Consider the following 13,584-nt stretch of genomic DNA (forward strand, 5'->3'; position numbering starts at 1 on the left):
TTGCCCTGACTGTAATGTGGGTCTTTGCGTTGCCCCTTGTTTCAAAGTGTACCACACAAAAATAGACTTTTAGTTTATATAATATTTTACTGTGTTTCAAATTTGGAGTTTATAATAATATTTTTCTAACTCCATCGTCTGTTTTTATGATGAGTAATTTTTGTGACTATATTTATTGTGAAATATTTTACTTGATTTTCATGCAGAAATACATGAATTTTTTTTTAAAGTGATATAATAAGAGTAAATTTTAAAATAAATGACTTCGTAAAATGCTAAAATGAATGTTTTTTATTTAATATCTACCTGTAAATAATTAAAAAACGTAATAAAATAATATGACATTTTTTGTGACATTTGTTGAGAAATATCCGTCAGTGAAGGGGTTAACAGGGAGCAAAATTTTGCTAATACATCACAAAGGCTTTACACCCTGTGGGCCTGTGTTCAAGTCCTGGCAATTGCAGAAACTTATCAGAGATGGCCCTATCCCTACTTGAGTGTAATGTGGAGGGCACTTCCAGTGCACCACTCTGTCCAGAAGATGGGACGTTAAGTCCTGGTCCCTTTGGAGCCTATCATTACAACCTGGCTAATGCCACCCAGTGGCGCAGCGAGGGGGGTTTTTTGGGGGATAAAACCCCCCCCCAGAGCTCATAGAAATTTTTGAGTTAAATCTATTTTACTTAATTGGATTAATTTTGCTTATAGAATAGGGTGAGGATTAATAAAATATCCCTCATAAGGCCGTAAAAATCACCATTTAGAACCATTTATCTTAATTTTTTTCCGGCGGAAGGCCTCCGCACCTCCCGCTTACCCTGGCGGGCATGCAATACCCCCAAGCCCCCAGTATTAGTTGCACCTAAAACCCCCCTAGCCTTAATTCCTGGCTGCGCCCCTGATGCCAACAAAGGGTTCCTGTCCCCCCAACCTTTACTTCATGGCGCTAATGAACCCAGCTGTCGGTTACCTCCTTCCAAATAGCATACCATAGATAATACAGAGCACATAGGACCCGGGATATTCGGAAATTCAGATTTTTCCGGTGTTAAGATCACTTTTTTTAAGTGAGCTATTTAAATAACCGCGCAACTGCCGTCATGCCGCCAGTGATGAATAAAAAAAATGATTAACAGTCAGGAATAATTTTCCCTCTTTATAATTTTTACGCATTAAAAAAGCATTTCCCCATGAAATTTTAGCATTAGTTGATTGAATCTACTGGGAATAGCTTCTCTGTCGGCATTCTTCCACGAATTCAGCACCGGGACCTTCGACTCACAAGCCGTGTGACTCATCTTCACGTAATATTTTGCTTCCCCATATCTGATAACTACACCGGACACTTTTTGTATTTCGATTTAATGGTGTTAAGCCATTCCTGAGTTTTAAAGGGACTGCCTTATCATTCACGTCTTGAATTTGACTTCAATGATTATATAACGATTGACGACGCGAGTTATTCTCCGAGGGCATTAACTCCCGTTCCGTTAAAAATAAATGCTTGCCACCTAGTGGAGTTAAGCTAATGGCTATTCAAAGTCCAACCATGCTTCATTCAAACCCACTGACAATGAGATACAAGTTGAGTCAGTTCTGATAAGCGTGCCGCGCAAGCAACTTTCCCTCGCCTCCATTCGTCCTGCAGATGTGGGTTTAGCCCACGGAGTGAGAAACGCATGCTGCTTTTACCATCGTGTTGAATCGCCATCGACTTACTTCCATACTAGAAGTACGAGTATCTTTTTTGAATCACCTTGGAAGCCAATATTTTGGCATGGAAGGATTTTTAACGGCTCATTTCGTCGTTATATTTCGCTGGGGTGATGGAAAACATAGTGTTGGCAAAATTCTAGAAAACCTACAGTTAGGGATAGATATTCCGTAGTTCATAATTCCGGATTAACGTCCATCTACTGGAATTACTATAAATATGTTATTAACAGCGTCGTTCAATAAGTCGCGTTGCGGCTGCATCTTCGATCTAGAGTAGTCGTCTATCGGTAGGTCTTGGTAGATCTCCACTCCAAGGAGAGTAAAACAAAGAAAGAGCAACAAGTGGTATCACGAAAGGTGATAATGTTAACATCTCCGGCGATCATCTGTCTTAATCAAAAGTAATTACACATACATGGCGATTGGCGTATCTTTTAAGTTTCGATATCCTTCTACGGCAAATTTGAACTAAGAGCGATATTCGCGTTCGTAAAGTAGCCTGAAATATTACTGAGAGGGCGCAGGGGGAAGCAATAATTAGATTCGCGATGTTTTTAGTTTCATGCTCAACAGCGCGATGTCATTTCAACAGTCCCTGTATTCATTTTTGCAACTCATTGAGACGAATAAATAACCTAACTCCATATTGCTCCAGTCGGGATTTTCAAAACAAGTCGAAAGACAACTGCGTAAAATCAAGATTTGCGGCCTCTTTGGGGCTGGGGTTATGCTGCGCAAAATCGAAAGACTGCACAAAATCAAGAAAAGATGTAAAATCGAAGTTTCACCATTGCAATTCCCTATGCTTTCCTGCCGGACTTGAAGGTCGCTGCGCAAAAACGAGACTTGATGTAAAATCAAAGTGCGTGAAATCGAAGTTTTACTGTATTGGCCAAGAATACTTTTTAATTTACTAAAATGTTATGTTCTAGCTATAAATATGCTCTGGCCCTAAGTTTCTCCAACTATCAGTCACTTGGCCTATTTATTTGGTCCAAATAAAATCATGTTTTAATATTTTCTCCATTTCAGGTATACTTTATGGTTACAAAGGACTTGTGCTGATCTTTGGTCTCTTTTTGGCCTACGAAACTCGCAGCATCAAGGTGAAAGCCATAAATGATTCGCGTTTGGTGGGAATGTCCATCTATAATGTTGTAGTGCTATGTCTCATCACAGCTCCCGTTACAATGGTTATAGCATCTCAGCAAGATGCTGGCTATGCTTTCGTGGCTCTCTCCATCATATTTTGCTGTTTCCTGAGTATGGCTTTGATATTTGTGCCAAAAGTAAGTAACTTTTATTATTTATTTGATCTATTTCCTTGCTAATTTACTCAGGTCATCAAGATGTTTTTTTTTTAATTTGAATCCATTTCTTTTTTTTGCTCAAAGGTAATTGAAGTGATGAGACATCCTGGAGAGAAGGAACGTGGGAGTGATGGTGCACAATCTGATGGCGGAATGACTCGGGAGGAAGAGGAGCGTTACAGAAGCCTTCTGGCTGAGAATGACGAATTGCAGAAGCTCATCTCAGCAGTAAGTTTTCATTTTCATCTCCTAATATTTAAATCTTACTCAAGGGAGAATGGTATCCTTGAGGTTGGGGTGATTGGTTTGTCATTGTAAATCAGTGTTCCAGGTTCAAATCCTGAGTGAAGCCCTCATATTCACAGTGGTGCCTTTTTTGGTGGAGTGAGTGAAGGGCCGCTTAACCTTCATTTTGGCATAATAAGTGAGATGATCAGTCTTCAAATAATTTTTAAGTACAGGAAGTCCTGTACTTACGTATATTTGACTAACTAACTCTCAGAGGTACAAACATTCAAGAGTGCCGGAAATTTTAAATTTGGCACCTTTGCAGTTGGGTGATACGAAGTGGTGTGGCATAGAGGAACTTGCACTTTGGACACAGTCTAAGTAAAGTATCAATTAAACCATTATGAAGTTGGGAATTGTTCAGCATTTTGCCCGTTTTTCCTCCGTGTGGGCAGCAAAATTTTATTCAGCTCCAGCCACGTAGCATGTTCAGCTAAATCAGTTCATCACCATCGTGAGTTTATGCAGTAATTGTAATGCAGCATTGCATTCTGCAGGATAACTACACTTTTTTATGCCTTCCATAGGTTTTTCAACTTACAAATGAATTCAACTTGCAAACAGGGTCTCGGAATGCATCTTACTCATATGTCAAGGACTTACTCTAAGAAACTTCAATTAAGATTCTTACATTGAATTGTGAACAGTCATGCAACTGCTCCTGCACTTCAGCTGCAAGTAAGGCGAAAAAGAGAAAGTAGGGAAAATTGTGGGGCTTGGCTATGAAGCTTCCGCAGTTGCCATAGCTTGTTGGTGAAGTGTTTTCTGTAGCTCTTCTTTTTTGCAGCAACTTCTGCACAATTTAGCACTCCTGCTAGTATGGCCACTATGCCTACACTTCGGCAGCCTGTATGTATTCTTCCTCCTACTGCTTATGAATTAGCAGGCATTTGCATTGCAACTCCTGTCTCTTCATGCTGTAACCTATCAGTTTACTGGATACTTCATTCACTAAATCTCTATCATAGCCGTTGGTTTATGTATGGTCATTACTTGTAGTGAATTATCCTTGTTAGTGTTTGTTGCGCTTTTATAATGTAATCTCATTCCTTCCTTACGTGGTGCCAATGATGGATGCCAATGAAAGTGATAAAACTAATCTCAATTACACTTTCATGTGCAATAGTTTTGTCAGCTGCAATCATATAGATTAAGATCTTTCCCAGTATATTAACTAGATGCATTTTTTTCAGGATTCCATCGGAGAGAGTTCATAAATAATTTTGTTCCCAGGTCCACATTGCTTGCCAAATTTCCTTATTACTACAGGGCAAAATTCATTTTTCAGTTCAGTAAGCAACTAGAGGAGAATTTGGAAGGAAATTTTGGTAATTACATATGTATATAAATTGAGTCAAATATTGGTTATCACTTATTTTACTCATATAATTTAGCTATGACACATTTGTGGAGAGAAATCAGGGCAGGAAAAGTGGAGAGAAACTCTGCATTGGCATGCTCTTAAATGAAGATATCAAAGGGACCTTGGTTTAACCTTCCTTTAGCTGGATTGAGTGATCCGCTTGGAGTGCCCTCAACAAAGATCCCAAGCAGGGATCATGCAGTCTCTGAAAAATCCCGATCTACAACAACCTGATCCCCAGGGGAGCTGATCCATCCGAAGTTAGCATATACGTTGCATGGAGTGCATTGTGTAGTTTTAATTGGCTTCTCACCACATTTTGTTTTACTCACGCAGAAAGAAGAGAAGATAAGGCTGTTGAAGCAGCGGCTGGAGGAGAAAGAAGCTGCCGAAGGTGGTGGCAATCGTGGAAAGCAACGCCATGGGGGGCGCAGGAGACAAGTGGACTCTCCTGCAGGTGGGTCCACATTCCCTTCCTCCAAACTCCCCTCCATTAAAATATTCCATGCGTAATACCTCCAAATGATTTTTCAATACTGACCTTGAAGGCATGCAGTATGCACGCTAACACCCTTCTGAGCATACTGTATATTCATCAGGTCATTATGAATTGAGTAATATGTTTTCCCTGGCAATGGGGGTTGCACATTCTAATGTTTAACAATTGTTATTCAAACTGCTGTTATCAGTAGCTTCATTATTATACGATGACTTTTAAAGTGTGTTCACTAAATGCATTAGTTTAACATTGATTCTTCTATCCTGATGAAAAATTGAGTTTTTTTACTATTTTTTTGGTAAACTACATAGTATATCTCAATTCGTACATGAAATTCATTGCTCTTGTGTGCATAAATGACAAACTTTTATATGAATAATCTGTGAAGTCTTGAAAATCAGAAATGTGGTAGAATGACTGGAATTAATGTCGGCAAACCTTAAAAATACTCGTAAAATTTTTGTTGCATGCTCTTGGTGGCAACAGAACTGGGAATGGAGAGAATTCAATAGATGTAGTAGAAATTTTCCAGTGTCTTTTTGAGAGGTACTCCAGTCATGCTCATTGTAAAATAAAAGTGTGTTAGCTTTCTTTCTCCTTAATGATAGTCCTAGCCCCAAGTGATATTTCCAAGATGTTGGTATACATTAATCAGTCTTATGCCATAAAAAATCAGCCATGAAGGGGAGAATTTCTTTTTGGTGCTTGAGGTAGTCATGAGAAAGGAATGAGGTGTATTGGAAGAGTTTTGGTGGAGGCATGCAGAAAAACTCACATGAGTTTTAAAATTGTGGGACAAGCAGAATGTATGTGTTTTATTCAGAAGTCATCAAATTTGACGAAAAATTGTAGTCTCCAATTGTTGAGAGAAAAGGAATGAAATGGATTCTTTGCACAAGTGAAAATGTTTAAGAACAGTAAACTCCCGATTATCCTAATGGCTAATTAACGATGGGGAGAGGCGGCAAGAATAATCGGAAAATGCGGATAATCCGAACTTTACTTTTATTTCTTGTAATTTTCATAATTTACGTAAATCAAATAATCTATCATTACTTATGCAAATTGTCTATTATTTTATATTGCTTTCTGAAATTGTTAGCCGCTTTCTCTTCCCAGCCGTGATCTTTTTCGCGATCATAACATGATTGTACTCGTATTCCTACTGCTACAAGTAATACCTGGTTTCCAGAAACCACTCACCCGTTGCTGCGATTTCATGGATTCAGAAAAGTGGTTTGCACGAATGCTTCTAAACCACTGCGCGACCCCGGACCCAACAGTGACAGGCACCAAGCGGAGTTGTCGCGTCTCGCACAAGTTGCCCAGGATGCAACTGCTGCGGGACGTGGATCCATAAACAATGAGCCCGATACCGTACTGCGATGCTTTGCTTTGATACTGTAATGTTTCTAGGAAGCTTGTTATATGGTAGGAGTCCCATTTTCTGGGGGGAAAGGCTGGTTTTACTGTTTCTGATGAACTTTACATGTTGATTGCCACATTTCCTGGTATAGTGGTTGTGGATGCTATCGTAGGTAGCATACAAACCAAAATTGCGTTTAGCAATGTTGCGTTTGTATAAATGTATAATAGTATCTATAGAAATAAAGCTGTAAATGATGAATGGGTGGTTGAAATTGATAGATGATAAAAATTATAACTTCTTATGTGCTGCATTGCTATCAAAACGATGCGTTGGAGGATGTGTTTGGTGGAGTTAGCTTGATTTAACATGGAAAGAAACTTTTTGTTTACTTTTTGGTGAGTTAACTCCACAATATCATCAAAGTATCCATTCAAACTCCTTTTCTTCAACATTTTTCAACTTGCAATGATACCCCTTTTGTGGAATTCACTTCTGCATGGCCCCATTGAGCTATGAATGCATGGGTTATACATGCAGCATCATCTGTTCATACCTTAATCTCTCCCTAATCACCTCAGTCCACTCTTGTCTCTATCTCTGCAAACCAATCAGTTACACAAGCTCCCCTTCTGGTGTAGTGTATAGTTACATGAGACTGAATTAATGCTTAATACACCTTGAAAATAACGCTCAGACTGACAGTTTTAAAATCAATTGGTGTTTCTATTCAATATGACGTATCCAGGAGTTTTTACAATCTCGGAAATTGATAGGAAGATCCCAATCACCCATAAGGAGTGGTTGTGATTGGCCTGCCTGCAAGCAAGAAGTTTGAGTCCATGACTCTTTCCCAGAGTAGGTAAGATGTGGTTATTCAAACTTTTTGCTGCTGGGCTATACCATGTGCATACATGCTATGTTAACATTACTATGCCATTTTTTGTTGTCCATGCAGTAAATTTTTATTTAGAACATTTACTGGTTCTGTGAGATGGCCTTGTCTGCCATCAATTCTGTCCAGTAGTAGTCCTGTTAGATGAAATTGTTGCCTGAACTTAATGCATACCTCCCTTATAGCCAAAGGAATATTTTTGCCTTTCCTTTAAAACAATTGCTATTGTGCACAGGCTTTTTTCTCCTCTTCTGCTTTCTACCATGGCTGTCCTGTACCCTATCATTGTTCAAATGATTTTAATGTGTGATAAGTTCATATTGAAATTTTACCAGGAAAAGTTATGAATGACACATGAAACCTATTTAGAGCACTCTATTTTTGGCAGCAGAGCCTACCTAAGGACTGTTAAATCTTTTTAGACCCTGAAATGTAAGGTGAGGCAGTCTTGAGTCCTAGCGTCTGTTGCCACCATGGTTGACTAAAATTTTTTTTAAATTATGTAGCTCTTTGTTAGTGTTTGCTTCAGTGAATGTCAGAACTTTGGTTGTACCATAACTTGGACCAAACTGGATGTAAACTGATGTTAAGTTCATCTAAATTATTTTGCCTGACTTACAAAATCTCATAAAAATTAATTAAAGGGTGGTCACTGTCTCAGATACCCAAGTAATTTCCAGTTTTCAAGATATTTCGTGAAATATTTTGATGCTAACGTTATCTTTACCACATCATGAAAACTCAGATAATTCTGTGCATGATGATTGTCAGGTAATGTCAAACCTTGCACACATTCCCCTTGTTTCTTTTTTTCCTTGTAGTTTTACATCTCTAGTAGGAATTCACAGCTTTTTCCTGCATTGCTACAAATATTAGCTGTCTCAGGCAGTTTAGGAGGCAGCAACCCCATTCTTCTAGTTTGGAATATGGTTCAAACTGGTTTTTCTCTAATTTATCACTCTCTCTCCCCACTGTTCTGCCTACTACTCCCACCAAGACTTTAGAAAATGTCATTGTAGGATAAGTTTTCATGCAAAATTCATGTGGCTTAAGTTTGGTCTTAGTTACTGTCACAGCCAGACTTCTGATATTTACATCAGCCGTGTGCTCTAACACTGTGACGTCTTGGTCCTTGGATAGCTGTCAACTAATTAATTAGCTATGAATGTGGTGCATTGTTTTTTGTTTTATCTTCTCCTCTGCAGATAGTGTTTCGATAATTGTAAGAAATTATGTTTACTATGTCATTCAGATATGAAAACAAAATTTTTATAGTGAATTCCAAAAACAAGGTCCAAAAACAATTGATATATTTTGAATAAGTGTACTTGGAGGCTTGGGCTTTAACTGTATTGGTCTGAATATAAGACAGGCCTATTTTTCACTCACTCACAGTCAAAATTCACCACCATATTTAAGTCTTGACAACAGAGAACATCCAACATCGATGAATAAGAAAAATACATGCATCAATTATGTCAGTTACCCACTCAATGAATGCATTCAGAGAGCCTTGTTGAGAAATACGATTGCAAAAGTGACAATTCATTAAACTGTTAAAATGTCAGTAAATAGTACCAAGAATTTCACATTCCCTACCACCAGTGTATGTCTCACAAGATGGATGAAACTATTCTATCTTTCTTTAAATGCCCCTCCGTTATTCTAAATTTATCCTAGATATTAACACACATGCTGGGCTGATCTAAAAAAAGAAAATGTGAAGGTAGTGATATTAGTGATATTATTTCATTTGGTAAAGGTTTTATATTACATTGTGGTACAGATAATACAGGGTCTTTCAGGATGAATCTTCAATACCTCAAGACGTGGTAGGGGACATAATTTTAAGCATTTTTTTGTCTATAAACATGGGGTAACAACTCCTTAGATACTGAGCTAATGCAACACAAACATACATTTGGATGCACTTTGCAACTACCATGAAAACAGTTTTTCGACATTTTATTTCATCCAGTATTTTCCACCGTTTATTTCATACTCTAGACTTTTAAGGGCATTGAATAATGAAGGTTGGACAAAAATGTGCAGTTATGATTGTCTGAAACAATTAATCTCAAAATGTAACATTGCTTGTTCTTAGTTTTGGTACTTGCTCAAAGCTCTCAGCTCAAAGATTTATTTATCTGTGTTTAATTCCGTATATAGATGTTTGTTTATTATATTTTTTGTTAGATTCACTTATATACTGGAGATTGATTATACATATAAATTTGTATCACTCGTGAGGAAATAGTATTACTTCTACAGTATTTAGTGCTCATAATATAAAGAAAAGAATTTGTCTCTTCTTACAAATGCCTGGTGTGCTCTTGAATCAGGAATTGAAAACAGAAATTGTCATGATAGCGCAAGGGTTAAGTGAAATTCTTCCCCATGAAACAATGGAAATTCAAAACCCTAACACTCTCTGATGACACAGAGTGCTGTCTTATATTCCGGCCAATGTGGTTCAAAGGGGGAGGGTGAGGCTCCCCCTCCTCCTCTCTCTCCCTCCCCCTTCCCCTCCCCTCCCTCAACCCCCCCTCCCAACCCCCTTGACCCCTCCCCTACGCTCCCTTACGCCGAACCCTCTCTCTGGGGAAAGGTGGGGCGGGGGCAGCCGATGGAGCTGCGGAGGGACCAGTTATAGGGGGCGCGGCCCTGGTGGTGGACGAGGGCAACTCAGATTCTGCTGTTGGCCTCGGCCTATCCTCAGTCTACACAGGGAGCTCCCGTGCATCCCGCTCGGATTTTGAGTTCTCCGAGTCGTACCTGTAGTCTTATGGCATCTCTTTTGGAAGGCAGTGGATTTTCTGATTGAAGCGTAAATCCCTTCTGATTTTCATGACACATCTCTGCACCAGAAGGGGAGGATTTTGGATGTCTATCCCTCAGAAGAAATGTATACTAGAGCTTGCATGATGGCTGCACATTTACCAAAAGCCAAGGCTAGTAATCAAACCCCAATTTCCATGTCATTTTGGGAAATCGAAATGGCGAATTATTTACTTGTGAATGGATTTTGATAAAATTATGAAACCTTTCCTTTTTTGTGGGTATCGATTGGATTTTGGGTATTGGAGAAAAAATTTGCTCTAAACACGAACACTAGCACTATTATCATCGTAAGACAATATTAGTTCCACCACATTATATGGATGTTTGCTATTTCAATCAATTTTACCATGCAGAGAAGCCAATGCACATTCTCGTATATATTTCCTTTGAGGTTTATCTTGAATGGTCATTTTTTTATCCCTATTCCATCATTATGTGTCAGTATTGCATTTTTGATGAGGAGGAAGTGCTGTTAATATGACCTAAGCAAGTGTTTTTGCTACTAACTCTTGATAATAATGTTGCTGAATCTTTTTTACTCTGTAAAATTACCTTTTTATTCTGCCTTCTTACATTTCTATCTGACTATCTTAACCAATCCAATATCTCTTGTGATCATAATTGGGAATACTCAATTATTACTCAAGTTAAGATCTGGCACATATTTTTGATGTAACTCACTATTTTTTGATATTGCTCAAGAAACTTTGAACTAAGCACAACATACTTATTTTTAGGGCTATTGATGTACAGGAAAATTTTAAAACTACACGTACATATATTGCATACAATTTTCATAGAATTTGCATCAGAGAAAAAACTCAGTGCCTCACAACAATCTCTTAATCCAATTTTTCATCTACTGGAAAATTTCTCTTTTATGCAGCACCCTCTTTGAGGAATTTAAATTTTTGAAATAATAGATTTGAGGTTAATTTCTTTACTGGAGTCAAGTAACTCAAGTCCTTAACTAAAGAGGAGAGAGTCATCAATTTCAGGTATGATGGTTGAATGAATATTTAGGTTTTTGTAACATGTACTCATGATATATATTTTTATGACCATAATGATGATTATCTGGAAATATTTTTTCCAGATGTGTGCTTGGCATATTTTTATCCTCATTCAATGATTTCTTTAGTAGCAGTTTTAATTATGTCGTCATGGCCATCTTCAAGATGTGGGTTTTATTTAAGCCAGAACCGGAGGAAATTTGAGCCTAGAAGTATTTAATTTATAAGTTAAAGGCAAAACATCATTCCAAATGGATGCTATACATATGCCTTCGAAAGTTTTGAATAAATGTATGATAACTGTTCTGTGGGTTTTGACCATTGCGATCAATAGCTGAGTATCAATATTTTCAGTCGATGTTGGTTAACGAGGCATTTTTAGCTAGGGTACTTCAGAAATTTTAGATTGGTTTGAGTGCAGATCATTCTGATGTAAATCGGTAAATTTGGTGATGATTGCGAGTTGCTACATAGGAGTTATGTATGAGACAGGCAATCAGAATGAAAGAAAGAAATGAATACTTTTGTAAACCGTAGCAAAATTTTGATAAATGGTATTTAAGAAGAAAAAGATTTTTGTCACTTGTGAAACTGTTGCCTTCTAATCCCGGAGAAAAAGAGTAAATGTGAGTAATCTCAAATGCACTTTCTCCACATCAATTAATGTTGAATTGAGCATGTACGTACATATCAGGGGCGCAGCTATGAATTAAGGCTAGGGGGAGTTTTAGGCGCAACTAATACTTAGGTGTGTGGGGGCATTGCATACCCGCCAGGGTAATCAGGATTTGTGGGGGGGCCCTCCTCCAGAAAAATTTTAACACGTTGCATACCGGGGTATTTAAATTCCTAGGAACGCCGATTCTAGGTGTTGAGATTGGAAATATGTGCCTATTAGGGCGTAATGCCTTTGGTTTAAACATGGTTAAAAAGCTAATTTTTAGAATATAACTTTACCCAATCAAACGTTATGATGCATCAATTCATTATGAATAACGAACAACAACTGAAAACGTACTAACGAATACGTATTGTACGTTGTAATATTGTTTACGTTGACACGCCTAAATGACGAGAATCTTCGTCATCCGTCCGGAACATTCGGGGAAAAAAATGACGAGAATTCTCGCCATCCGTAAGCAACGTGTTAAGATTAATGGTTGAAAATGGCAAGTTTTACGGCTTCCTTAGGAATATGTGATTAATCCTAACACTATTCTATAAGTAATTCTGATCCAATTAAGTAAAATGGATTAAACTTAAATATTTCTCTGGGCTTTAGGGGGGGGGATTTATCCCCCATAACCCCCCCCTCGCTGCACCACTGGTTCGTATTACCTCATTTATGATCAGTGGTGGTTCCTCTAGTGAGAAGGAAGCAAGAAATCTCATCAAATTTTTATAGGAAAGAATACATATGGCTCAAAACAGAAGGGCCCCTGTTTGTTTTGAAGCCCACTGGAAGCCAAAAAAAGCACCTTTTAACCTATGCAACTTTTGCTGTAGAAATCATGCTGGGTGCTGGGAGGATAGCCTATATTCTCCTACTCTACAAAGTAGCACACATGAACAGTAAAGCGACAGCGGCCACAGAAAGATGTGGAGATGTCGTGCAGTAGATGGGCAGATGAGGAGGTAGCCTTCCCTTTCTTCATGTGCATTTACTAAAACAGCCAGTTCCAAACCAAAAGTATGCCTAAGTGCAATTTAATTTCCATCTCAGCAAAATTGCCTGGGGGGGGGGGGCACCCCTCGTGATGGCTCCCGTCCCTTTTAAATGCCAAGTTTGAAAAGGCCAAAGTATCGCCTACATTATTGGGCAACCAGTCAAAAGTAGTCCATTCCAATACATATGTATTTGCAAGCACTGGCTTGAGATACATCCTATCTTGTTTTATCATGTTTTACCCATTTGTTTTCCCCAGGGAAATTAATGAATGAGGAATAAATCTGCCTATGCAGACATAATCACGTTGGCTCTTAATACTTGGATTATGATGCTCATCTACTCCATCAATAATGGGATCAAATTTTACTGTAATTTATAAATAAATAATAAATCATTGGTGTCTTTATAGAAACATCAATGGATTTGCAATAATCAAAATCAGCTGTTTTTTGTGTCAATCAGCATGAAATGTTGCTAATCCGAACAAATTAATTTTTTAGACGGAAATAAAAAGCTGGCAATGAAGTGATTTCTTTTGTGAGTTGAGCAATTTGCACAGAGTCACATGTTGCTACAGCACACTTTAATTGTCAGAAGGTTTATGCTAGCTAGAAAGTTTGG

The 13,584-nt window shown here is 38.2% G+C and overlaps 1 protein-coding gene across 7 annotated transcripts in view; it reads left to right on the forward strand.

The window, feature by feature from the left end:
* Positions 1-13,584, forward strand: part of LOC124165065 (gamma-aminobutyric acid type B receptor subunit 1) — a 33,784-nt gene that overhangs the window by 17,821 nt on the left and 2,379 nt on the right. For 4 of the 7 annotated variants that reach the window (XM_046542309.1, XM_046542310.1, XM_046542315.1 and 1 more), the window contains 4 exons: positions 2,752-3,008; positions 3,114-3,257; positions 5,017-5,137; positions 7,294-7,407. In XM_046542309.1, the coding sequence (XP_046398265.1) occupies positions 2,752-3,008; positions 3,114-3,257; positions 5,017-5,137; positions 7,294-7,355 (584 nt within the window). In that variant the 3' untranslated portion in view covers positions 7,356-7,407. Of the gene's footprint in view, positions 1-2,751; positions 3,009-3,113; positions 3,258-5,016; positions 5,138-7,293; positions 7,408-10,307; positions 12,042-13,584 lie in introns of those variants that run through there. The other 3 variants (XM_046542312.1, XM_046542313.1, XM_046542311.1) reach the window with 2 other exon arrangements.

Source organism: Ischnura elegans, chromosome 9 (assembly GCF_921293095.1).
Source record: "Ischnura elegans chromosome 9, ioIscEleg1.1, whole genome shotgun sequence".
In the NCBI taxonomy this organism is placed as follows: domain Eukaryota; kingdom Metazoa; phylum Arthropoda; class Insecta; order Odonata; family Coenagrionidae; genus Ischnura; species Ischnura elegans.